At 55.4% G+C, this 26719-nt stretch overlaps 1 protein-coding gene across 4 annotated transcripts in view; it reads left to right on the forward strand.

Annotated features, from left to right (window-relative positions):
* Positions 1 to 17406, forward strand: part of VAV2 (vav guanine nucleotide exchange factor 2) — a 167098-nt gene extending 149692 nt beyond the window's left edge. For 2 of the 4 annotated variants that reach the window (XM_037007766.2, XM_037007769.2), the window contains 11 exons: positions 741 to 757; positions 1522 to 1543; positions 2454 to 2581; positions 3902 to 3976; positions 4799 to 4851; positions 6047 to 6163; positions 8036 to 8123; positions 9242 to 9365; positions 10152 to 10238; positions 11181 to 11335; positions 15197 to 17406. In XM_037007766.2, coding sequence (XP_036863661.2) covers positions 741 to 757; positions 1522 to 1543; positions 2454 to 2581; positions 3902 to 3976; positions 4799 to 4851; positions 6047 to 6163; positions 8036 to 8123; positions 9242 to 9365; positions 10152 to 10238; positions 11181 to 11335; positions 15197 to 15244 — 914 coding nt within the window. In that variant the 3' untranslated portion in view covers positions 15245 to 17406. The remainder of the gene's footprint in view (positions 1 to 740; positions 758 to 1521; positions 1544 to 2453; positions 2582 to 3901; positions 3977 to 4798; positions 4852 to 6046; positions 6164 to 8035; positions 8124 to 9241; positions 9366 to 10151; positions 10239 to 11180; positions 11336 to 15196) is intronic. The other 2 variants (XM_073222002.1, XM_037007771.2) reach the window with 1 other exon arrangement.
* The last annotated feature ends 9313 nt before the right edge of the window (positions 17407 to 26719 follow it).

Here is a 26719-nt window from a genome sequence, read left to right on the forward strand (position 1 = left end):
TGGCAGGGCAAGACCTTGCTCCCGCCTCCTGTGCGGGCTCAGCTCCACTGCCTGCCCTCCCCACCCCGTGTTGCTCAGCCTGGAACCTCTGATCCTCAGGGTTAGTTGGATACTGATGTCTGCCCAAGGCAGTCTGCAGCTGTTGAATGTCAGGTGGTGTTAGGGTCGCATCAGCCACGCACATTAGCCAGTGTGGCCCTTGCTTTGTCAGTGGGAGAGTGACAGCCCAGCTTGTCAACTGGCTGGCGCCCCATCTGGTGCTGCATCCTCCCTTTTAGTCGCGCCAGGCAGACGGAAAGAATCTGGGGAGCATTTGCCTTCCATCTGACCAGTTGGGGCCCCGTGCCTGTGGGCCCCAAGCATGCTGGCAAGTGGGTTTGTGCTGTGGACACCGCCTGTCCCTTGCCCACAGCACACGTCCCTAATTGTGGAAATCCTCCCTTAGAGCGCAGGTCTGCCCATGGTTCGGGCAGCCATGCCAACAGAGCAGGGCTGGCCCACACAGGAAAACCTATCTGCCACCTGCTCTGCTGCGCAGCCTGTGTTCTCCTGGGGGGCCAGGGGGCGCCGTCAACAGCAGCCGAGGGGTTTCTGTAGCCCGGCTCTGTGTGTCTGTGATCTGTGTCTGATGCGAACAGCCTGGAAGCTCGCCTCACTCACACACCTCGGCCTGCCCGGCGGCCCCGCCCGCCTGCGGAGGGCGGCCCGTGCCCTCTGATGCCTGTGTGCTTGCTTTTCAGGTTCCCCTACAGACCTGGTGAGTCCGCCGACTGTGCCTTCACGCTGCTCTGCTCTCCACACAGCCCTGTGTCCGGCTCTTGCACTCCCAGGGCCACGCTGGCCGCCACAAGCCACCACTGGTCGGGAGGGGCCTTTGTTTCCCCCCCACACCCCCCGTGGGCGTCACCGTGTGCAGCCTCCCATCGTCCTGTCCCGGCTGCCCACCCAGTCCGCTTGCTCAGTGGCTTGCTGATAGCTGTGGTGCCACTTCTGTGACATGCACCCTGATTACTCGAGAGCCCTCTGTTTAGCTGACTTGGGGGGTGACGTTCCTCAATTCACTTATGGGGTGTAGACATTGTGTTCAGTCAGATCAACCATACTTAAAGGGTGTTTACTGGGCCCCGTGTGGGTCAAGGATGTCCTCAAATAGAACACAAGGTGTACAGCATTTAGTCACGTGGCACAGGACATGTCCCAGACAGAGAAAAACAAGCCCCAGGCTCAGAGCAGAGAGGCCCGGGGCTGGGGTGGCCAAAGCAGGCTTCCTGGAAGAGGTGGGGTTAATGGTGAGGGAAAGGAATGGGTGTCCCAGGGCGGCAGAGGGGCACAAGGGTGGAGGATTAGGTAAGAGCAATGGTGGGGGGAGGCTGTCCTACAGAGAAATAGTGTCGCAAACCCCAGTCTGGCACGTGCCCTCTCCTCCCCTGGCTTCCTGCCCTGACCCTTCTATTGGGGTGGGGTGGTTTGGACTCTCAGGAAGCCTTCCCTTCTCACTGCCATCTGTCCTTGCCCTCCCAGGATGCCTCTGGAGCGGCACTCGGTGAGTCTGCGGGACTTGGGGCATCTCAGCTATCATCCAGGTCGGTGGCCACCCTGGAAGCCGGGCCTGGGCCTGGCCTCGGTGTCACCCAGCAGCACCCAACATTCTCGGCTCCAGGCGCCCAGAACACATGCTGCCTGCTGACCCCACCTCCCTCCTGCCTCCACCTCCCCTGGGAGCAAGGCGCTAGAGGGACAAGGCCCAGCTTGCAGAGGGTCAGGGTCCTTTCAGCCAGGGAGAGGCACTGACTGCAGCCCAGGGACCCAGCAGAGCAGACAGGAAAAGGCTGCTGTCACGTCACCATTCTCTTTGTTTCCCCTTGATTCACATTTCATAATAGGAACGTGGCTCTTATGTGCTGAGAAGCCAAAGCAACACAGTGCAGTCCATGAAAAACTGCACTGTGGCTCTGGGGCATCTCCTGTACCCGGCAGCCTCGAGCCCACATGCGCCAGGCCGGGTCAGAGCAGGGCTCAGTCCAGGAGCAGCCGGTACTTTCCTGGAGGGGCTCAGCCAGGACCCCCAGCGCAGCCTCAGAGCTGCCCCCGACCAGCTGTGTGGCCTTGGCAAGTCGCTCGGCCTCAGTAACCCCTGGTCACCCATCTCTAGCTTGAGGGGTACCCCACCTCCTGCGCCACATGGCGACTCGGCTGCAAGCACCAAAGGTGTTTGGAAGAAACAGTGCCAAGTGCCTTTTAAAATAAGTTGCTGTCCCCTGATGATTCCCTGAATTGTTTCTCACATAAGTAGCTTACTTCTGATACTTAAGCAGGAGCCATGGGAGTCGCACAGGGACAGTGTAGGGTGGGGCCGTCACTCACCCGGGAGCCCCAAGGGGTCTGAGAAGGCTGGGAGGTGGCCTGGAGGACCCCATGGGGTGAGCGGCCCCCTCTGGCCCTGTCCTCCACAGGTCCCAGGATGGTGGCCGTGCAGAATTACCATGGTAACCCTGCTCCCCCCGGGAAGCCAGTGCTGACCTTCCAGACGGGCGACGTGATCGAGCTGCTGAGAGGCGACCCCGAGTCTCCGTGGTGGGAGGTGGGGCCTGGGGCCTGGAAGGGCGAGTCCTTCCCCTCCCGCTACATGGGGCAGAGACCCCAAGTCCCGTGTCCCCAGGCGGGGAGGGTTAGGGGTGAGTCCTTCTGGGGGCGAGGGGTGGGCTGCCAGTTCCCACCAGGGCGGGAACTCCGGGGCCCAGCCTGTCCTCTCAGGTGTCTGCGGTCACGTGTTCGGAAGTACAGCACCCCCTCATGGCGGAGACCCTGCTCCCTGTGTCCAGGACCCCGCCCATCCGCCTTCTGCCTCAGGCAGTCCTGCAGGCTCCCCGGGCTCAGCCTTGGCCAAGCTGAGCCTTCCCCCCTCCTCGGCCACCCCGCTTCAGGCTGGTGCTGTTGTGGGGTGAGCAGGCACCGCACGTGTGGGGTGGCACCATGACTGAGATCCACCCCTCACCTTCCCCAGGAGGCCCCCATAGGGGGGGAGGGAGGTGCAGACAAAGCTGACCTGATGGTCCACGGCTCTGAGCCCTGTAATGTACTGCTCCAGTTAAGAAACCTGCAGGAGTGGGCCCTTCAGCACCCACTGACCGCTGGGCACCTCTGCCAAGCCCCAGTGCTCCACAGCCCTGAAAGCCACAGGGGTCAGCATGGTGCCATGGGAGCTCGGGGCGCTCAGCCCAGCGTTGGTTAATGTCCGCATGCCTGTACTGCCATCGTGGTGGTTCAGTGGTGGCCCGTTGTTACCTATGTACTGATGAACTTACCGTGCATGACCGTGCCTTCCCGCGCCTGGAGGTCCCGCAGGTGCAGAACGTGTCTGCGGTGCAGTCTGTCCCACCTGACCCCAGCCTGCGATTCCCCAGCCACGTGTGACCAGGGCCGTCAGTTCTCGGGTGGTGGCCTTGCGGAGGGGCTTTGCTGATGTGAGGGGGATGCCCACATCACCGCTGCCTGGAGGACACCGGGAGGCTCTTCCAGGCAGAGGGAACAGGGAGCGAAGGCCGAGCCCCAGACCCTCCTGGACAGTGTCTGCGTTTTACCCAGGTCCCCAGGTCCGCCTGCCACTTGTGTGGTGAGAGGTGCTGTATCCGTGAGACGGGTGGACAGCAGCCAGGAGGTGGGGCTTCGGTCCCTTAATTTCTCCAGGCCTCAGTGTTCCCACCTGTAAAGGGTGGGCCCGCTCACCTCCTTCCCGCCCCGAAGAGTCAGGAGTCCAGCTGAAGCTACAGTAGGGAGGGGACACTCTCCCGGAGCCCCTCCTGCTTATCCCCAGGATAAGCTGGGCGCTCCTGAAGGGTCCCCTGCCTCCCTCCCCCCGCCCAGGCCAGCCTGGGCTCCCCGATCACCTGTCTTCTTCCAGGGTCGGCTGGTGCAAACCAGGAAGTCAGGTTACTTTCCCAGCTCGTCGGTGAAGCCCTTCCCCGTGGATGGACGGGTGAGTGCTTCCTGCAGAAGCTCCCACAGGCCACAGCGTCTCCTTGCCTGTGACGTCCTGGGCTTGTTCAGGATGCCCTTGCTAACTGTGAGCTGGCCCCAGAGCTGAGGCTGTGCCAGAGGGAAGATGGGTGGGGGGCTAATGGACAGGGGTGCCCTCCTGTTTGAAGGGCACAGCTGGTTGATGTCACATTTTGTTGTGGTTTTAAAAACACTTAAACAAGCATCTCTACAGCAGTTAAAACCCTTTGGGCTTTTGGGAAGGCTGTGCTGACAGGTCAAGGGGACCAAAGAGCAGACAGGAAAAGCATTACCAACTCACTGGGTGGCCTGGGGCAGGTTCTGCCCTGCCCTGGGCCTTGGTTTTCCCATCTACATGGTAGATGGGGCAGGGAGGGGATAGGTTGTCTGTGAGACTGCCCAGCCTGTACCCAGTGAAGGGAGGCCGGGGTGGGGGCTCTGGCCAGCAATGGCACAGTGTGGGGTCTCAGGCTGCACACCGCCCACCCCTGGAGACCACGCTGCTGCCAGCCAGACCAGAGCTTGCCCTCAGGGCCATGGGGTGACTGCAGCCAAGAGAACTGCAGTCGTAGTCGCCTGTCCGCTGCTGAGAAGCTCCTGCAGCCTCAGGCCTCCCTCCCCTGGGCACCCAATGCACCATCGGTGGGTGGCTGTTCGTTCATTCACAAAACCCACTGAGCATCTACTCAGATGGTGAGTCCAGGCCGCTGCCCTCCTAGACCAGTGGCTCCAGGGCTAAGTCCACAGATGTCCTGGGAGCCAGTGCTGGGGGGACAGTAACCCAAATGTTCTCTCCTGCCAGCCACCCATCAGCCGGCCGCCATCCCGGGAGATGGACTACACCGCATACCCTTGGTGAGTAGGTCGGCTGTCACCCCACAAGCCCACAGGCAGGCCAGGGTCTGGGGCCCCAGACTGCCTCTCTCCTGTCTCCAGGGCAGCCCCCCACCTCTCCCGGAGTCTGGGGGAGTCTGCTCTACCCCGAGGCAGCCATTTCCCCATTACTACAACAGATCATCGGGTTTGAACATTTGAGAGAATGAAGCCCTTTTTTTATGCAATCTTATTTGAGCTTCATCAGAGAAAATACATGAAAGTTGTGTCTTTAAAACCAAATTTACAATGGCATATTTGCTTATAAATTGCTACGTGGGAATGTGAGGCTATTTGATATGGCGTGACAGTGGGCGTTCCTGGGCACGTCGCAGACAGGTCGGGCAGGGGTGCAGCTCTTAGCACCTGCCTGTGGGGTCACCCGGTAGCCTGGAAGTGACAGCCTCTCAGGGGCCAGAGCAGCGCACATCCTGGGCGTGATGAACCTCCACTCTGGAGTGCCCCCCCTCACGACTGTAGGTTTGGGGTTCACCCTGTGTCCAGGGAGCAATGCCTGCACCCTCGGTGGCCCCAGCCTGCCCCACACCTTGGCTCAGCTCCTCACATGGGTCTGTTCCCACGTGGAGTTCGCCTGACCTGATGCACAGGGTAAAGGTCTGGCCTGAGGGTCTCACTTGTCAGGGTAACAAGCCGTCCTCCTTTGACTCTCCTGGCTGCACAGTGTTAACCAGAGCCCCCAGTCGGCCTGACAGGGCACAGCAGGCTTTCTCTCAGCGGTGGGGTGGCACCTTGCTTTGCGGCTCGGGGGGGCTTCACATCAGTAAATGTAGCGGGAAGAGCTTTCTGTCCAAATCTGTCCTAAACCTCAGTGGAGACGTCGGTGGTCGCCCATGTGTTATAACAAACACCAAAAACCCCATACAGGAGCAGATTCTATTCATGGCAGCTTTTTTAATAGTGAAGACTTAGAAACGTGAGCTGATGCTCGTGTGGGCCGAACTCCCCTTGCAGGGCCAGGCTTCTGAGAGCAGAGCGCCCCTCCGGGGGGCTGGCTGAGGCCCGGGGTCCCCCTCCCACTGTGCTTGCAAGCTCGCTTGCAGATCCCCCCACGTCTCCTCCAGCCACCTGGGCCCATCCTGCAGGGGCTCGGCCTCATTCGGCCTGGACGCCCTTTTGGGTGGTGCCCTCCGAGTTCCTGTTGCCTCTGGCCCTCTAGGTTTGCGGGCTGCATGGAGAGGCAGCAGACAGACAACCTGCTCAAGTCCCATGCCAGCGGGACCTATCTAATAAGGGAGCGGCCAGCCGAGGCGGAGCGCTTTGCCATCAGCATCAAGTACGTGGCAGCCCGGGGCCAAGGAGAACCCCCCCACCGATGCCATTCTGAACAGAACCCGGGTCCCCTCTAGGCTCGGGGCTTGTTGGGTTGGGGGTAGCCGTGGAATGAATCGCCCAAAGCAGGACGCTCAGGAGATGAAGGGGCACCAGCGGTTCCACAGTGCAGCGGGCCTGGGACACGTGAACGCGCTGCGCAAAGCCGCCCCGGGACTAGGTCTTGAGGTCGTGTGGATTGAACGAGCCCAGGTAGCAGGATGGGGCAGGAGCCCTGTGGGAGGGCAGGGACTTCCTGGCAGCTCCACAGGGGGGTCACACTTCTCCACCTCATGGCCCCAGCCACCGAGCCACCTTCGGTCTGGGTGTCTGCTGTCCGGAAGCTCCCAGCCCCTGGGTCTGCTGTCACCTTTTTAAGAGATGGAATCTGATTGGTGCTTCATCACCGTCGGCGTAGGACGCCCACCAGAGCAGGAGTATTGGATTAGGCCATTGACAGGCCATAGACCGGGGGACAGACGGCTCTGGTCTGCCCTTGAGCCCCGAGCAGCATGGCCCGTGCCCAGGGAAGGCCCTCTCTTGTCTGCTGCATGGTGCTGGGCGAGGCAGGCCCTGCGCCAGGGCCACCAGCCTCTGCGGCGTGTCAGCCCGGGTGCTTCAGGTCACCAGTACAGAAGCCCCCAGAGAGAGCAGAGGGGCTTTCTGTGGGGTGGGGGCACCTGGCACCCGGCCCACCCCAGGCCTGAACAGAGTCTGCTGCCGTCTGTCCCCCTCAGCTCTTGCTTGCCCCTTCCTCAGTGTGCCAGCTTCTCTGCATCGGCACCGCGGGGGCCAGAGCTCGGCTGCTCCAGCAGTCAGTCCGCACGCCTGCCGCGTGTGCGCGTGAATCTCCCCCTCCCTGTTCTAAGTACAGGGAGGATGGCAGGTGGACACTGGGTCGTCCAGGGCCAGGGGCCCTCTGCACAGAGTAGTTGCTGGAGGCCCGGTGGGGAGCAGTGGAGGTCGGGTCCACGCCTGTGGATTGGAGACTGGCAGCCCCCCGCTTATTCAGCAACTCTTTGCTGCAGTAACAGACTTGAGTGTGGAACCAGCACATCGCTGGGCCGCCCCATTGGCCGTGGCTTGAGGTGCTGTGCACGCAGGTGTCCTCGTGGGGCGAGGCTTGTTTGCTCTTCATTTGTGAGGATTTTGTGCCTGCGGCCGCGGGGCATCCCGTGGGGTTCCTCTTGTGCTGTCTTTGGCTGGTGGTGGTGTTAGCTGGCAAGGGCAGCACGGGACCTGGGGAGGAGGGGTGTGTGGACGCTCCCCAGTATGGGGGAGCTGAGACCTAAGGACACAAAGGGACCATCAGGTGGCAGGAGGGTCAGCCTTCTGGACGGAGGGCGCAGCCGGTGCCCAGGCCTCGTGTTCGCCGTGCTGATGAAAGGTTGGGGCGGAGGGGGTCGAGGAGGGCCATGCTGGGCCACTGGGTCAAAGCTGGGAGGGGGCTGCCCTCTGACGCACAGACTGAGCTGGGCAGGCCTCAGCAGCCAGGGGGGAGATGGGAGGAAGGTGTTGCCAGGGCAGAGAAGAGAATGGGCAGCACGCAGAACGGAGAGTGTGAGAGGGGCCGGGGGAGCAGAGGCGTGGGGCCTCGGGCCTGAGGCCTTGCAGCTGACCCAGGAGGCTGGGCTTCAGGTAAGCACGGTGGCCAGACAGACGGGTGGACATGCAGTCGAGGACAGGCCCAGGCTGCGGTGGGCTGGAGGGGCCGGGACTAAGAGGGCCAGAGCAAGCAGCCCCAGGAGCAGAAGGCGTCGGGTGAAGGCAGTGGCCCCCCACAGTTTGGGGCCCTCGGGCCTGCGGAGGGACAGCTGCGGCCCTTCCCTCTGGCCAGGTTCAACGACGAGGTGAAGCACATCAAGGTGGTAGAGAAGGACAGCTGGATCCACATCACGGAGGCCAAGAAATTTGAGAGCCTTTTGGTACGGATTCCGCGGCTGCTCCCGGCCCTGGGCCCCGAGGGGGGTGGAGTGCCCCGCCCCCTGCAGCCACGCTGAGGAGCAGCAGCCTCCTGCGCCCACTCCCGGGGCTGGGTGCCACGGGGCCCCACCTTCCCGAGGACGGTGGCTTCCCAGCATGGAGAAGACCCAGGGAGATGGGTTTGTAGGGCGCTGGGGGCGGGTAAGGCCTTGTCACATCCCCCTGAGTGGGAACTTCAAGCCCCAGAGGGCAGGTGGGTTCCCTGTGGTGGACAGTGAGGGGCGGGCCCAGCTGGCCTGACCGCCGGCACCGCAGCGGCCCGCTGGTGCTGAGCCTCTGCCCAGGGCCAGAACCTGCGGCCCAGTGAGACTCCGTCCAGGGCCCGGCTCTGTGGCCAGCCCCTCAGGCGCTGCTGCCAGCGGGCCCTCCTCCCACCCGGCGCTGTCCCAGCCCCGCCAGGATGCAGCTGAAGGCAGAGTCCCTAATAAGATGTAAAATGAGACCTGTGACTTCTTGATCACAGTCTCATGTCCTCACTGGAGCATCTGCACCCCCGTGTCTCACTGCGGCCACAGAAAAGCACAAAGTAGCCACAGTCCTCCCCCCAAAGCCAGTGCTAACATTTGGGGGCAAGTTCCGACCTCTGAGAATAGCTAGGTGTGCTTTATAAATTCAGTTCTCAAACAAACCCACTGGCTGTGTTAGCCTGCTTTTCCAGGTCAAAAACCTGCCCCTGGGACAACTCTCTTTCTCCCACTGGTGGCAGGGGGGCATTCTCACTGGGATACACTGTCATCTCTAGAAGCACGTCCCCGGCAGTGGGCACGTGGGGTTACCAGTTTTCTCCATCATAGTGTTGAAGTGAGCATCTGTGCCCCTCAGTCTTGGCTTCCTTCCTTTAGAAACGTTGGGAGAGAAATTGCTGCATCGAAGGTCTTTGCAATACTGACCACCCACACTGGGCTGGGTGCTAGGGGCAGAGGAAAAAGGGAGAGTTCTCTGCAGTCAAGGGGATGATTCCCCAAGTGAACCCATGGGGGTGGGAGAGGGAGGCCAGGGCACCCAGGAGGACTGCCTGGAGGCAGTGACGGTGGTCAGCGGGTGTGTGTGCCCCCTGCAGGAGTTGGTGGAGTATTACCAATGCCACTCGCTCAAGGAGAGCTTCAAGCAGCTGGACACCACGCTCAAGCACCCCTACAAGTCCAGGGAGCGTGTGGCCTCCAGGGCCCCCAGCCGGCCCCCAGGTAATGCCGTGCTGCCCAGCACCCCTGTACCCACCTGGAGGTGCCCACTCCAGCCCTCTCCCAGTGGCCTGGGCCCCTGCTGCCTGCCTGCTTGCCCTTGAGGAGGGCTCTCTGTGGGGCCCAGGCCAGGAGCCGCTCCCTGATTCCCACCCCTGGGACTGGTGACCTGGTCCCCCACCCCATCACAAGCACCCTCCTGGGCCAGGGCGCCCCGGGGGCCCCACATGACAGGTGGGGAGTCCCAGCTCTGGACCGCTGTTCCAGGTCTCGGTGCTCTTGCCCAAAGGTGTACGTGGGGAGAGAACAGGGCCAGTCCCGCCTGTTTACAGCCCTCCCTGTGGCCGCCCCCGTGAGGGGCCAGAGCCCGTGCCTCTGCCAGGTGCAGATGGCAGGGCAGCAACCTCCTCTAAGGCCACCTGCACTCATGGGCAGGTGGGCCCAGGGTGCTTTGTCAGGATCACAAAGACCATCTGTCTGCTGGGCTACCCACGCCCTCCAGCCCGTAGGACCCTGGGTCCTACTGGATCAGAGCAGGACAGGCGAGGAACAGCCGGACTTTAGCAGCCCTGGAGCAGGCCCGCCTGCTGGGAGAAGGTGGTCCCAATTTGCTGTCCAGGAGACAGGGCACAGGGGCGGAGTGGGGGCAGCCCGGAAAGGTGGGCCTCAAGGCCCACCCGTCCCTCCCTCTGGCCCCTCGGCAGGGCCTGGGCCCACACCCCGCTGCCTGTCCGCGTGTGCGTGCGGCCCCCCTGTGCCCCCTTTCACCATCTCTCTCGCTCTTTGCAGCCTCCTGTGCCTCCTACAACTTTTCTTTTCTCAGCCCTCAGGGCCTCAGCTTTGCTTCTCAGGGCCCCTCCGCTCCCTTCTGGTCAGGTACCGCACTGCCCACTGGCCCACAGCCCCCGCTGAAAGTGCCTGCAGCCAGGGTGGGGTGGGCGGGGGGCCGGGGCAGGGAGGGGGCCCCCAGCGGGCAGGCAGGGGACTGGGGGCCCAGTCAGGCTCGTCCCTGCCATTGCCTCTAGACACGCATATCCTGATGGCCACTCCCCAGCTGGTCAGCCACTGGCCCTCACTGCTCAGTGAGCGCTTTGCCTCTGGTAGCAGCATACAGCCAGGCGGCCACCCTGAGGGTGGGGGTGGGAGCAGCTCGGGGGGCCCCTGCTGGCAGCCATAGTGGGGCTACAGGGCTCGGGGGCAGGGGAGCCGGGCCTCTGTTGGCCCCAGATGGCCATCTGCTGCCAGCGTCAGAGCCCCTCCCCAGCAGCTGTGTGTGTTCCCCTCCATCACAGCCATGTCACCTGCCTGCCAGCACTTCTGGGTCCCAGGCTGAGTGTTCGGTTTGGGGATCTGCAATTGGGACGCAAGGGAAGTAGGGCGCCAGGGCTTTAGGGTCCGGCTCCAGGCACTTGGTCAGAGTGCAGCCTGGGGGCAGAGCGGGGCCGCTCAGCTCCTGGTCACGTGACCCCTGTGCACCGGGCACACGGAAGGCCTGGCAGGAGCTGGGGTCGGAGCACCGGCGTCCGTTCTTGCCTCCTCTTGTTGCCGGCGACAGCGCCTGGTGTGGGGGGTGACCGCTCTGGCCCCCTTCACAGGAGCCGCAGTGGGGTAACTTGGGGGGGCCATGTGCCCGCAGGTCGGCCCCACAGAGAAGCGAGGGGCCCTAGCACTGGAGCCCAGTCTGTCCCCTTTCTGCTTGATGGCCCTCCTCCCTGGGCGCAGGGCCAGGTGCTGGGGGAGAGACCAGCTCGGCCCGAGGTCCCCAGCCCTGGCTGGCCCTACTTGGCAGCTGTGTGACACTGTCATGTCCCCCAACAGTGTTCACACCCCGTGTCATCGGCACGGCTGTGGCCAGGTACAATTTTGCCGCCCGGGACATGCGGGAGCTCTCACTGCGAGAAGGCGACGTGGTGAAGATCTACAGCCGCATCGGCGGGGACCAGGGCTGGTGGAAGGGAGAGACCAATGGACGGGTGAGTGGCCGGCGGCCCCTGAGCAGAAGCCAGGCCCAGCCTCGCTGCAGCACTTGGGCAGGCGGGCCTTCTGGCTCAGGCCTGGCTGGGTTCGGGCAGGGAGTACCACAGCCCCACCCCGCCCCGCCCCGGCGCCGTGCTCCTCTGAGCCACAGACCCGAGCTTCCGAGGCTGGCTCTGGATCCGGGCCCATCTGACTCTGTCTGCTCTGTCCCACCCTGTGGTCCCTTGTGGACACTCTGGGGACAAGCTTCAGGTACACGCTTCATTCACTGGCACGCCCTCAAGCTCTTTGCAGGCAGGGAGGCTGCAGAATCAGGAGTGGGGCACAGGCGTCCTGCCCCATCTTCTAGGGCCCCTTCTGTACCCTGATGAGATCGGAAGGGTATGCCAGGTCCCCTCCCAGCCCACCCCTTCACGCTCTTCCTAAGAACTCTCTCTTCCCTGCCCTCCCCATGATCCTACGACATCCCACGGCCCCTTATCCCAGTTCCCCATCTGGACCCCTGGCTGTAGCTTGCTTCTCCCAGCGCCCACCCAGCAGAGCACCCGAGCTGCACGTGCATCTGATCACGAAGCACCTAGCTGGCCTCCGGGCTGCAGCCCTCTGCAGGCTGGCTCACTGGACTGTGGCGTGCTGGCCACCTTGGCTCTCATGGCACACAGGTCCACTGCCAGATGGTGGCAACGGTCTGCCCGCACCTAGCCTGAGGTCTGCCCCGTGAAGGCCCATTTTCCACCCAACAGCCCTTCGGAAATAGGAGACCAGTGGAGCCTAGGCAACCAGTCGAGAAGGCTGGACCATTAGCTCTTGAAGTGGCCCTTGAGGTGCCAACCCTGGGTGCCTCTGGGGCTGTGGTTTAATAAGCACATACCTTGGCCCTCACCCAGGTGATGAAGATCATGAACCCACCCTTTTCCCCAGTGATTTCAGTGAAGAGTTAAGTTTCAGGATCATAGCTTTAGAGCATCACTAGATATTCATGTTGCTCTGACCCTGTTGCTATGAAATGTCTCTTTTTATCTCCAGCAGTTCTTGCTGTGAAGTCATCTTTACCTGCTGTTAGAGCAATACCAGCTTTTTTTGGAGGGACTTACTGTTTTGCATGGAGTATTTTTCTTTTTGCATTATTTTCAACTATTCTATATTCTTGTATTTAAGATAGAAATAAAATAAAATCTTACTATAAGCAGATTTTTTTAAGCCAGTCTGATCTGACTTTTAATAAGTGTGTGAAGTCCATTTACATTTAGTGTTACTACTGAGATACTTAGATTTAATCCATCATATTCTTGTTTATTTTCTGTTTGTCACATCTATCCTTCCTTTTTCTCCTTTCCTGCCTACGTTTGGATTAATAGATACTTTTTCCTATTCCATCGCCTGCCCCCTGATTGGTTTGTTAGTCACACGTTATTTTACTATTATTTAAGTGGTTACCTTAGAGGTTACAACATGCACTTTGATTTCTGAGAGACCACCTTAAATCAGTGATTTTACTTCTCCCCAGACAGTACAAGGATCTTACAAACCTTGATCATATTCATTTTCTTCCCAACTTGCATGCAGGTGTTATGTATCTTAACTCTACATATTTTTTAACCCCATAATATTGTGAGCAGGGAGTGTTCGTTTTGATTTGCCACCTATTTCCCTTCCCAGAGATCCTCGCTCCTTCCTGCATTGTTGTATTTCCCTCCCAACCGAGTTCCTGTTGCCCGACATTCCCTCTTCTTCGTATGGCTTTTAGTGCCAATCTGCTACTGTAAATTCTCAGTTTCTGTTAGATCTGAATACATCTTTATACTGCTTTATCTGCTCACTGTAAAATGTTCATAATTTATTTTAATAGAATTTCAAACATAAAGAAAAGCGCCAGTAGTGCAAATGCCCAGATGTCGTGCCTTAAGAATGACTTAACCACGTTCTTCATCATTTGCTCCCTTTTTCTCTCTCTGTATGTGCTCATTTTTCTCTAAACCATTTGACAGTAAATTGCAGAGGTCACATCCCTTTCCTATAAATACTACAGGGTGTATTCCCTGAGATCATGGACATTCCCTTTTGATTAATATGATCTGATCCATAGTCCATATTCAAATTGCACCAATTGTCCCAAAAGTGGCTTCTTTATCTGTTTTCCCTGGTCCTGGATCCAATCCAGGATCGTGATTTGCATTTACTTGCCATGACCCTTAACTCTCTTTCATTTGGGACACTTCCCCCGCCTTTCTCTGTCTTACATGACTTTTGACATTCTGGAAGAGAATGGGTCAGTTATTTTTTACCTCAATTTAGGTTTGTTTGCTGTCTCTTCATGATTATATTAAAGGTATACATTTTTTGGTGGCAATAGCACAGTGGGGATATTGTATCTTTCTCAGTTATGTGTGTCCTATCCTATCCGTAGCTGTACGCTGTCAGTTTGTGCCATTATTGTGACATTAACTTCTTTGATCCATTATTGTGAGGTTAGCTTTAACTGTGAAGTTACTATAATTAATAGGTAACTTGCAGAGTAATACTTGGAAATCAGGTAACTATCCTGTTCTACATCAAACTTTCACTAACTCGTTTTAGCATTCCTTGATGAATTTTGCCTAGTCAATTATTTCTATCATGGTTGGAAAATAGTGATTTTCTAACTGTCGTTTCGTGTGCATTTATTAGTGAGCATTCCACTATAAGCAGCTTTCTCTTCTCGCCATGGTCATTCAAGGAATCACTCATCTCTCCAATGAGACATGCTTCCTTTTTGGGAGGAATTGTATTGAATTCACTTTTGAAGAGTAGTTTTACTGGGTATGGAGTTCTAGGCTGGCAGATATTTTATTTCAGCACTTTTACGACATCATTCTGCTGTTACCTGGCATCACTTTGTTAGAAAAGTCAGTCAACACTCTTAATGTAGCTTCTTTGCAGGAAATGTCTCCACTATTCCTTTGTGGACTATATGTAAAAAAAAGATGTTTGGTTTTCATCAGTTTTACTGTAATGTGGTTTTCTCTGTATTCATTCTTTTGCTTGAGATTTGTGGAGATTTTACAGACATCAGTAGCTTGATATCCTTTATCAGTTTTGGAAATTTCTTCAGATAGTGTATCTGTTCTATTTTCTCTCTTGTCTTCTTTTAGGGCTTTATTCCTGTGGATATTAGGTCTTTCTATCATGGCCCATAAATGATTTATATTGTTTTACGTGTTATAAGTCCATTCTGGGTGATTTTCCATCTGGCCCGCCTTCCAGCTTATTCGTTTTCTCTTTGGGTTTGTCTAATCTGCTAGTAAATCCTTTTATTGGATTTGGATTCATAATTTCAGTCACCTTTTTCAGTTTCAGGACTTCTCTTTGGTTTCTGGTTTCAGTCCTCTGGTAAAATTTTCTGCATTTTCATCAGTGTTCTGAAACATACAAGTAAGAGTTATTCACATGTCCTGCCCGGTGACTCCGATGCCTGGATGACCTGTCCTTTGGCTTCTGTTGTCTGCATTTTCTCTTGACTCTGTCCCTTGGTCCTGGTGGAACGCTGCGCTCGCGTGATGCAAAACGCCGGAGAGGCCCTGGAGGGTGTTACTTTCCTCCAGAGCAGAGGTAATTATTTTCCTGGCTGGCAGCTGTAGAAAGAGCAGATCATTTGAAACTGCTCGGGTCTGGTGTATTTTGGGGCCGCTCTGACTCCTGGGCTACAACTCCACCAGGCTCTCAGCCTCTTCAGGGCCTCTCGTGGGGCAGGCCTGGCTTAGGACGCCAGCCTTTTGAAGGCCCCCGATCTCTGTGAGCCTCTAGTCGCCCTGTACCTGACACGTGGACACACACACACACACTCACTCACTCTTAGGTGATCCTGCCGTCTTTTGCAGATTGGCTGGTTTCCTTCAACGTATGTAGAAGAGGAGGGTGTCCAGTGATGGCAGGAACATGGAGAGGACTCACAGATTTCCCTGGAAGAGTCCAGCTCTGACATCGATCCCCAGCTCCGCCACTCAGAGGGGAAATGCCCGCCAGCCTTCCAGTCTTCAACAGCCTGTGCGGATGGGGAGGGGGTTCAAGATCCTAAATGCAAACTGGCCCCCATCAACCTGCTCTTGGCGGCTTGTCCTGGGGATGCTACTTGTACATAGAGGGAAGTTGGGCCGGCCCAGTGGGGCTGCCACCAGAGCTCAGAGAAGAGGTCGCAGCACTGGCGTTCTAAGCCAGGCTCCGGGTGACGGCTGAGGCCAGAGCTCGTCTTGCCCCTGTCTTGTTCAGATGGCATTCAGAAGCCTAGGTTTGAATAGCAGATGCTGTGCCGGGGAGGGCTGGGGACAGCAGAGGGTCCTTCCCCCCGCGCTTTCTGCTCAGCCCCTGGACTCTCAGCCCACCTACTTCCTGCTGCCCCCAGGAGGAGGCTTCAGGCCTTTAGAGGAGAAGGGACCGGGGCCAGGCTGCTTGCTGTGGCCCCTGCTCAGCCTGGCTGTGCTTGGGTGTAGGAGAAGGAAGCATTGCAAAGGGATCCGCACAGTGCCCTCGACGTCCTCACGTCCCTCTCTGCCAGGGGCGTGCAGAGGCCCCTCCTTCTTTTAGGAGGGAGCCTGAGGAACAGTGAAGTTGCTGACCCTACTCCCCAGTCAATGGTACTGCTCTTTGCCCTGAATCCCAGGAGTGTCCTGTCCTGCTGCCAGGTGGATACATCTTCTGTAAACCGTGCTGTGGGTGGGAAGAAAACAGAGTTTTCCCCTCGCTCGGTCCCTGCTGCTCACATTCCTCTCCAGAAGGAAGCTCCCGTGGCTCCCGTGCAGGGGGCCCCTCTGGATTTCCTGTGTCCTGCAAGGTGGCCCCTGAGGGCCTTGCCAGCCTTTACACAGGGTGTAGGTTCTCTCCCTTGGCAAGTGTTCCAAGGGTCCCCGCAGCCAATGACCTGGGCCTGTGAACAGATGGAAGTAAGTGCTCTTGGGGGTGGCTCTGCCCCCTTAACCACCTGCTACTGACTCTTGGCTTTGACTTGTGGCTGCCTTGTCCAGACCCTGTCTTTCTCTGCCAGATGTCGCATGAGATCTGGTGACACTGTCCGCCTCCAAGCTCTGTGCCAAAGCCTCTGGGGAAACCCATACTCTTTGGTCAGCTACACGGTCCTGAGGGAGAGGGGACCCGGCCAGCAATGAGCATGGGAAGGCTGGCCCCTGGTGGGTCCTGGTCACCATGTGGCACCCTGGGGTTCCTCTGAAGTCAGTCTCGTGGCCTCCAGGCCCGGTTCACACACCCATCATCCTGGTATGGGGAGGAGGTAGGGAGTGGGGGCAGAGATGGTAAACAGCAGGGAGAAAAGGTGGCCTGCAAAGGCTGGAGAAGTGAGGGGGAACAGAACCACGTTTGGGGGGCGGTGGCACCAGGGACAGCGAGTGGAGAATTGGCCTCAGAGAGAGCAGACCTGAATCCGTCATCAGGGTGCACCCAGCACTTTGCACACAACCCTCGGCTCAGCAGGCCCAGCCCTGAGCCCAGGATGGGAGGGGGGAGAAGCAGCCAGCCCCTTCCGTGTTCGCTGTCACAAAGGTTCTGTGTTTTGTTTTTGTTGTTTTGTTGTTTCTGGTTTGGCTATTTTGTTTTTTAAGGGGAAAAAGGTTGTAATTATTTCATCCAAAGCTCCCATTATATGTCTGTGAATAACAAGGAAGAGATTTTATAATAGCAAGAAAAAGATGTATATTTGAGGTCATCATGACAAGAAAGGACACTGAGAAACGTATTTAGGACCCTGGTTTCTGTGAAAGTTTTGTTTTCTTTTTGTTTGTTTCTAAACATGTGTCTTGTTTGTTTTTGTACTGCCTGAAGCGGGAGGGGTGGAGGGCCAGGGGGGGCAGCTGGGCTGCGGGTGGTTCTGCAGGAGATGGGGCGCCCTCTGCAGGGGGCTTGGGGCCTGGGGCCTGAGATGAGCTGTGAGCACTTAGGAGCCTGATGCATGCAGGCCAGGGATCTAGGGGTCCTGCAGCTGATGGTGACCCCAAATGGAATACAAACTGTACATTTGCCAATAGGTTTTTTTCAGAACATGGTTTTTACTGCAAATAAACCTAAGTTCTTTTCTGCAAAAGTGGCTGGCCTTTCATGCCAGGGAGGAAAGAGTAGTAACGTTCCTGTGTCCAGCAGGGTGTGCCCCACCTGGACCATTGTCAGACCCGGGAGACAGTGGCCTGGGTCAGACACAGGCCTTGGGGGCTCAGCTTCATAGGCTGTGGGTCTGGAGGAGACAGTGATGCAGGGCCACCCTCTGGGCACAACCTCTAGGCTGGCACCACACCACAGGCTTCCCACACAGTGTCCTGCAGAACCTTCCCACAGCCATCAGACAGCTGCCACTGCCTCCCGTTTGGGTGGGATTCAGACCCCCGTCCCAGGCATGTCGTTCACTTTCTGGGTCCATTTCTTTATGTATGTACATATACACATATATATATATGTTGAAGATGACAGTAGCACTTTATCCAGAGGCTGGGTCTGTGGCTGTGATGGAGAAAATCAGAAAAATAAGGCAGAGGTTTATTTCTTCCTCATGGAGAAGCAATCCAGAGGTGGTGGTCCAGGGGTGCTTTGCCCCCCTGACCCCAAATCCAGGCTTCTCTTGTCCTCAGCCATGTGCTTCCCTCCTCATGGTTCAAGGTGGCTGCTGGAGCTCCTGCCATTTAGTCTATGGATGGAAGCAGAGGTCAGCACAGCACCTCCCCTCACCCTCCTTCCCCAGAGCTTGGGCATGGGGCCCCTCCTGGCCGTGGGGGAGGCTGGGAGTTGCACAGCCACCCTGGAGAACATTGGAGTCCTGTTACTGAGGAGACAGGCATGTAGCCATTGGACTGGGTGGCCACCCATGGGGCCCACCTCAGGGTTGTGAGGTTCCAGTGAGACTCGGAGCCTGGCAGACTGTTGGTGCTCAGCGACCGCCAGATTTTCCTACAGAGGACGGAGGCGAGTTCGGTGTTCGAGGGCAGTCGGAGCCTGCCTCTAGCCCCGGTCTCCAGGCCCCAGACCTGGCCCAAACTGGTGCTCAAGGACCGGATGGGAGTCCTGCCTGTTCTGGGTCCACCCCCTCTCTGAGAGTTTCTTGGGCCCAAGTCCCCCAGAGGCCTGACTGTTCCAGCACCACCTCCCAGAGAGCCAGGCTCCAGTTTGAGTTCTGCCGTCCACTGTGGGGGATGGAGAGGCCCTGATGCCCGCACACAAGTCCCCAGGCCGCAGTCCTCGGGCCAGGCGAGCTTACGCAGCCCTGAGAAACTCCCAGACCGAGCAGCAAAGAGCTGTGGCGTCCACAGGCACCGGGGGTGACCTTGGGTTGGGCTTTTGGGGAGACATCAATAGCATCTACTGTGGGGATCAGACCTGAAAGGGGTGACACGGATGGAGGCCAGCAGCTAGGAGGGGGCCTGCCCATCCAAGGTCACCGGGGAGCAGATCAGAGCTGCACTCTCCCGTCCCTGCGGTCGGCTGTCTGCAGGGCTCTCGGGACAGCAGCCTCTGAGTTCCAACAACCAGATTCCCCGTGGGCTGGGCCGCTGTGTCCAGCGCTTTGGAAATGCTCCCTGGATGAAAGATGGAAACAGTCCATTTTCTGAGGTGATGTGGACAGGCCTCTCCATCCCTTCTCCTCCCCTTCAAACATGTGGACACCTTGCAAAACATACAGAATGCGAACTTGAGCTTGAAAGAAGGGGGCCCATCCCTGAAAGGAAAGACACAAAGGCAGAGTGGATTTTGGGAGGCAGCCCCAGGGCAGACCCTCATGCCAGGCCTGGGATTCTCACACTGCAGCATCGGCCGTGGCCCCCAGAGGCCAGGAGCTGGAGCAGAGCCCCTGCATGCAGCTGGCATCTGCGGAGAGCCACCTGTCCCGGAAAGGATAACTCCTAAATCACAGACAGGACAAATACTGTAATGTATTCTTTTAACTTAATGGAAATAAAAGAATGAGAAGGGATACTATATTCCAGGAAAAATTAACCCGAATGGTTTAAGACCTGGACTTCAAAGAAAAAAATTCACTGGGCATCAAGCAAAGAGATTGCGGCTTTCTAAGGAGAACAGCCCGGGTTTGCCATAGACAGCGCCCCGATCACATTCTGCTAGGGGATGAGATGAGGCCCGCAGAGACCTCTGGGAAGCAGGAACCCAAGGATTTATGCTCAGATAGTCATCCAGGTGCAGGGCAGCAACTCGATAGTTTACAACATGCAAAAACTTGGTAATTACCTCATGCGAGCACTTAGAGAAAAGACCAGGGGCCTGGCTCTAGCCCAGTGATGGGCAAGCCGCACCCCAGGATTTGGGTGACATCAGACCTATCTCACTGTGGGGATGAGTCTTAGACAAGGTGATTTGGCGTAATGGGAAATAGCAAGTGCAAAGACTGCTTCAGGGCAGACGGCTGGGAAAGGAAAGAGGCGCTGGGGGAGGCAGTGTGCGCACGCTGGCTTTCTCATCATTTCTGGGGAAAAGGCAAGTTCATCATTTAATCCTGGTAGATAATAGACGTGAAAGTATACCTACTAGCACAGAACCAAACACTAAGACAATATGAGGAACCGACATTGGATGGAGACGTGAAAAGTATGGTGAAGAGAAGATGGGATTTCATCGCAGCTCACGGTGGAGACGCTCGTGCTGCCTAAAAGGAAGAGCTGATTTCTGTTTCCGGCCGTGTCTAGCGGGGGCCGGTTTTCTGCTGCCATAACAAATCGCAAGTGCAGTGGCCTAGAACAATGCCCTTCTGTTTTCTTAAAGGTCTGCAGGTTAGAAGGCTCCACACAGGTCTCCCTGGGCTGAAATCTAGGGGCTGGCTCAGCTATGTTCCTTTCTGGGGGAGAATCCCTTTCCTCTTGTCAATAGGTTTCAGCCCTGGGCAAGTTCGCTGTGGATTCAATGTGAGCAAAGAAATTGACAGCAAAACGTTCTTGGGGTGAAAGGGTTATACCCAACTTTATTTCTAGGTGGCAGGTCAGTCACTAGAATCCCATTCACTCAGAACGAGTCTGCATGCAGCAAGCTGGTCTCTGCCTCTGGGCCCGTCTGTCTGCACAGCCTTCCTCTGGGCCTCTGTCCTCTGTGCTGCCACCACTCCAGCCTCTGCTCTGCTCTCCTGCAGCCTTGCAGCCCTGCCACCATGTCATGCCCAGAGCAGTGGGTGGAGCTCTTTACAGAGAGTCAACAGCCATGCATTGCCCACAGGTGTGCAGTGAGCCAGCCACCCAGGGCCAGGTGAGAATCCTGGCCACAGCACCTCTCATTCTACCCACACTTCTCCAGAAGCTGTTTACATCCCTTGAATCATGGTCCGTGTCCTCCATCCCCAGAGCCAGCCTGGTTTCATCACTGACCCTCCTCCCGCTGTTACCCCGTCTCCCTCTGATTGCAGCTGGGAAGGCTTTCCACTTTAAGGACTCGGGCGATTACATTGGTCTCGCCCAGATAATCCATGAAAATCTCCCCTTCACCACATTTGCAGAACCTCTGCTGAGCAAGGTGACACGTTCACGGGTTTGGAGAGGAGGGTGCTGACGTCTTTGGTTGGGGGGCATCATCTGTCCAGGGTTAGATACTCTGACCAATCCTCCTGATTAAAACAAAACACAAAAATGGTGGGAAAATATTTCTAATTTCATTGATGAGCTGGTAATAAACACAAAGATGCCCAAAGCTAAGTGAAGGCAGGTGTCGAGAGAAGTAAGCTGGCTTTCTCCTTACGGGCATTGCCCAACTGAGTGGGCCTGAGCACCAGTTTGTAGTCTGGCCATGGTGGTGGCTGGGGGGAACCCAGGACCCCCAAAGTGCTAAGGATAACAGGTGAGCCCCTCTTTAAAGCAGGGATCCTAAAATTCAGGATGATTAGAAACACACCCCCTTCCCCCGGCCACCACAGCCACTGTGGGACAGCAAGGGAAGTTCTTTTTCTTCTACCTTGACAAAGGGTGGGAGGAAAGAGCAAAAACTTCCTTAAGAGTAGGTGTCATGGATTGAATTGTGTCCGTACAAAAAAGATATGTTGAAGTCCTCACCCTCTGTATTTGTGACTGTGACCTTATGGGAAATAGGGTCTTTGCAGATAAAATCAAATTAAGATGAAGTCGTCAGGCTGGGCCCCAATCCAGTGTGACTGGTATCCTTCTGAAAAGGGGGAATTTGGACACAGAGACACAGGCACATAGAAGCACCTGTGAAGACGGGGCGGAGCCGGATGGTGTACCTCTAGGCTGAGAAGCGTGCGGGATTGCCAGCAAACCAGCAGAAGGCAGAGAGACAGGATTGTTCCTCACAGCCCTCAGAAGGTACCAACCCTGCTAACCCCTTGATTTGGGCCTTCTGGCCTCCAGAACTGTAAGAACAAAGTTTTCTTGGGTGGCACTTTGTTACAGCAGCTTTAGGAAACCCAAACCACATGCAACTCGTTTGGCACTTGAGCAGGTCGCACCTGAATTCACACTGCCTGGGGGTCTGAAAAGCCAGGAGCCCGAGGGTTTAAAGTAAGATCCCGGGTGGTTAACACTCCCAGTTGCCCAGAAAAAGGAAATGCAAATCACTGTTGGAAGAATCTGCCTTCAATTTCAGCCTCAATCCATCCCCTGTGGGAGAATTCCAAGAAATACACCCTCACTGTCCAAAAGCACAGGTCACACAGGAAATAAGATGCCCTGCACAGAGACAAGAGAAACCACGGGCTGCAGAATCAGATCCACAAAAACAGTGCAAAGTAGCTATGCTTAATTAAAGGTAGACTAAAAGCGGTTGGGAATGTATAAAGAACAAGAAACTATGAAAAATAACCAAGCCAATTCGACAATCAAAGAACTTCTAGAACTGCAAGATATGAATGGAGTGAGTGGTCAGGCAGCTGGGCTCAGGCTGGATGCAAGGGAGGCCAGTGCTGTGTGTTGGCAATCTGAAGTGGCACTGTCACCTCCACCGGCATTCTAGAGTGAGCACGGGAAAGTGGCCTGGGGGAGGGGGACACAAGCAAACAGCTTGGGTCCAGCTGCTTATGGGAGTTCTCTGGGAATGCCTACTGCCCTGCCCTGGGACCTTGGGGTACAGGGGAAATTGTAGCCCCTTGTGCTGACAGAAGGGAGTTAATGGTCCCATGAAAAGCTGAATGTTGGTGCAAATTCTGAGAGAAGGGAAAAGGCCCCCCCAGTGGTTCGTTGTCCAAGCAACCCACAGTGGACTCTCAGGGTCACTTTTAAACAGTCCTTATACCACAGAAATTTTAACCACAGTGAATGAATTTACTCTCACATTAGACACAGCGAGAGAAAGAATTACTGAACTGGAGAATAGGTGGATGATGTCACGACAGTACAGAAATCAACCACATGAAGAGGGAGGTGGAATGGAAAGTCCCAACACACATGGTCCGTACGGATCCCAGAGGGAGAGGAAATAGGGGAAGGAAGAGAGGGAACATTTGAAGAAATACTGGCTGGCCAGGTCCCCAGACTAGTAAGTGACCCAGAGACTCAAGAGCCCAAAGAATCCCAAGGAGGATAATTAAAAAGAAACACAACTCTTGAGCCATCACAGTGACTGCAAGACCGTGAACCCAAAGAGCAGGTCTCAAAGATGACCAGAGAAAACAGCAAGGTCGCTTCTAATGAAACAAAAGCAGCATAGTGATTGTGCAGCAGCAATAATGGGGTCCAGAAGGTGATGGAATGATGTTGTCTAAGTGTCTAGAATTCCACAACCCCTCAAAATATATTTCAAAAACAAGGGCAATATCAAAGTATTTTTAGACAAAAGCAAAGTCGAAACAAAATGGAACGTTTTAAGTCCACAAACCCTCACTGAAGGGTGCTCTATAGGGCATTCTAAAGGCACTTCAGGCTGAAGGAAAAGCAAATATGTGGATGTATAGAAACAAACACTGATGTAACAAGTAATAATAGGATATTATCTGATTAAGAGCAGGATGGAATTCGTATAAATGGTAACAATATCCTAAGGGTTGGGAGAGGCCCATAGAATACCTAGTTGTTTGGAAGGAAGGGAAAGAATGATTTCGATAAATGTATTACCCCTCTATTGCTGTTAACAAATAAGCACACATTAAAACAAGATGCATTTATCATCTCATGGTTCCTATAGGTTGGAAGCCCGGGCACAGCTTCGCTGGCCCCTCTGCTCAGGGTTCCCCAAGGATGCTGTCCAGGTGTGGGCCAAGCTATGTTCTCATCTGGAGGCTTAACTGGGGAAGGGTCCACTTCCACACTCATCTGGGCTCTTGGCAGAAATTCTTGCCTTGCAGGTGTGTGACTGAGGGCCCTAGTGTCCTGCTGGCCACCAGCCAAGGGCTGCTGGCAGCTGCCAGCCTCCCCCTGCAGCATGGCAGCCCCCGACCTCCCTGCCAGCAGAGAATCCCCTTCTGCAGTCTGCTGGGATTAAGTCTTATATAAGAAAACATGACCAAGGGAATGACCTCCACCACCTGTCACAGGTCCTGCCCGCACGCAAGGCAGCCACTCATTGGGGTCACCTTAGGGGGTGTCCATGAGAATAACAAGTGTGCCTACTAAAATTCATAGACTGACACTAAAAGATTAAGAAGAAGATACAGCCTATAAACTAGTGAGGGAAAAGGTGGCATGAGAATTAATATGGAAGAAGGAAAGAAAAAAGAAACAGAAAGGGTAGGGCAGATGGAAAACGCAAAATAATATGGTCGAACCAAATAAAGCAGTAATTTCAATAAATGGAAATGGACTGAATCCAGCAATTAGAAAGTTGTCAGACTGGATTCTTAAAACCCGTCTGTGTGTGTACATGTATATGCATGTATTTTACAAAAGATACCTCTAAGCTCTAAGATATAAAATGATTGAAAGTAAAAGAAGAGAAAATGATATTCTAAAAACACTGATGTAGTTGTACTAGTGTTGTGCCAAATAGATCTTAAAGTAAAACAAAACAAAGCAAAACATCAAAGCATCACTAGAACTAAAAAGGCTTACTGCAGAATGATCAAGTTTTCATTTATTAAAACACATTACAGTTTTAAACTCACATGCTCTTTATAACATACCACAAAATCTATAAAGCAAAATTGGCAAAAGCGTAAGGAGAACCGGACAGACCCACCATCATAGGTAGGAGGTTTCACACACTATCTCTGCAATTGAAAGGTCAAACAGACCAAAAAAAATTAAAACATGGATAGAAAGGGGAATAACATAATTAGCAATTGTATATGTAGAACGCTGTGGCCTCTTACAGAATACATACCATCTCCGTGGAAACCCAGCTCATACTGGGCCACAAAGCAGTCCTCAGTGAATCGCAGATCACATGGGCTGACTTCTCTCACCACAGCCCTCATTCAGTGGGCTCTGCCGTGGCTGGGTGGCTGGGCCCCGGCGCTGGAGGAGGGATGGAGGCCGGGTGCTCGCGTGAGAAGGTTTCACAGCATTTCTGGGTTAAACTCAGACTCGGGTCTTGCGTTGTAAGTTGATGTATCGATTTTCCTTTATGAATGGGTGTTGATCCTTTACTGGCCCTAAAAAAAGGAAACCCACATGTGACATAGACCTATCTGGGGATATTGTTCACCTGGATTTCCTCTGGGTAATTATGGCACACCTGACACTGTGCTGTTGGGGCCATGGTGCCAGTGGGTGTGGCAGGACCCCCAGCCGCAGCCCTCTGCAGCCCTGCACGATGCCGGCCTCAGGGTTACAGTCCGGCCACGAGGGCCGTCAGCCCACAAGACAGGGGCCAGTCATTTCTTGCTTACCTAACAGTCTAGTAGTGACCCAGGGCTAGGGTTGGGCTCCATGTCAGGGACCCAGGTCTTTCTGGTTTGGGGGGCCCCTCTGTGTGGCCTCCCAAGTTCTCTTCATGGTCCAAGATGGGATTCCAGCTGCAGCTCCTGAACCCACATTCCAGCCACTGCAGGAAGGACAGGTGCGTGGCCCTCTCTAATAACACCTGAAAATTTCACTCCCCATCTTCCATTGGTCATATATTGGTCATACACACCTAGCTGCAAAGGAGGCTAGGAAATGTAGTTTTTACTCTGCGTTGGATTACCGTAGAAGCCAGAAGGGAGGGCTGGGAGGCCAATGGCTACCTCTGCCACAAAGACCGGACGGCCTGAGGGCCTGTCAGGCCCGTGGAGGCAGTCAGTCCCCTCGAGGTATGTATGTCTTGGTGATGGATAACCTTGATTCCCACGAAGAATGCACTTAGAACACTGAGCTTCCTAAGACCTCGTCCAAGCCCCTAAAGAAGCCCTCTGTATGAATATTCCTCAATTCATTCACACAAGCTGGCTGTCTACACCTTAGTCTAGTCAGATTTCAGGTCACATGGGGGCGTTAAAACCATGCACATTTGGGGAGAGAACAGGTTTCTGCTTCAACTGCCCCGATAACTTTTTGTCTAACGTTTTATTTCTTATGAGAAAAGAATCTCTCACTGACACCACTTCTAAACCTTAGGTTCTTACCAGCACACTCGTGTGCGTACATTTATCTTCCCACCCTCATTAGTGAGTTCAGTGTGTTCAGCAGAAAAGAGATGAATTGAGGTGCTCCAGGTGGAGACAGGCAGCCGGGCCAGGTGAAAGCCTGTTGGCTGGGCCCCATGCTCTGCTTGCCAGCTCGTCAGAAGCTGTCCTCAGCAACTGTGCAAGGTTGCAGCTCTGTGTCACACTCTTGAGTAGGAATGTGCCGGACACAACTGAGACATCATGTCACAGAAATAACAGAAGCAGAGCTACAGGAAAAGATACGTCAGGCAAGTGTCAAAGCGAATATAACCTGACCAGTATCAGACACCATGCGCTCCAAGTCAGAAAACATCCCTATGTGCAAACATAGTGGTGCATTGTGCCCGCTCGCAGCCGCCGCTTGTGGGCACTCCCCCAGCCCATGTTCCGTGAGTCCTCGCTGGCATCTTGAATCTGGCTCTGGGTCACAGCACAGAAATAGTCCAACACTCCCTCTCAACAGCCAGCACCCCACTGGATAAAAAGGCTCATTATTTCATGATAGAAATAGACAATTACATGATAAGCTCTAACTGTGGGAGCTTAATACACCACAGCATAGCTTTAAAATATAGAAAATAATAGAATTATGGGGAGACATGGGCACATCCCATTAGCAGAGGCTGCACGTCTCACTGCTCAGAGCAGCTGAGACTGGGCCAAGGCAGTCAGTAGGGAGGCCCTGCCAGGGGAGTGTCCGTGTAGAAGGCCTGACGGCCCAGGCCTCCCTGTCTGTCTGCGGGTCAGTCCCTGGCCTGGGGCTCCACCCTCCCTGTCTCTGGGTCCTGCTCTCCACGCATGTTTCCCACAAAGGCTCACACTCCTGGCAAGGCAACGTCTGGGAAAGACCAAGCCCCCCACCCACAGTGGGCTACTCCCCCCA

The sequence above is a fragment of the Manis javanica genome, chromosome 2 (genome assembly GCF_040802235.1).
Source record: "Manis javanica isolate MJ-LG chromosome 2, MJ_LKY, whole genome shotgun sequence".
Taxonomy (NCBI): domain Eukaryota; kingdom Metazoa; phylum Chordata; class Mammalia; order Pholidota; family Manidae; genus Manis; species Manis javanica.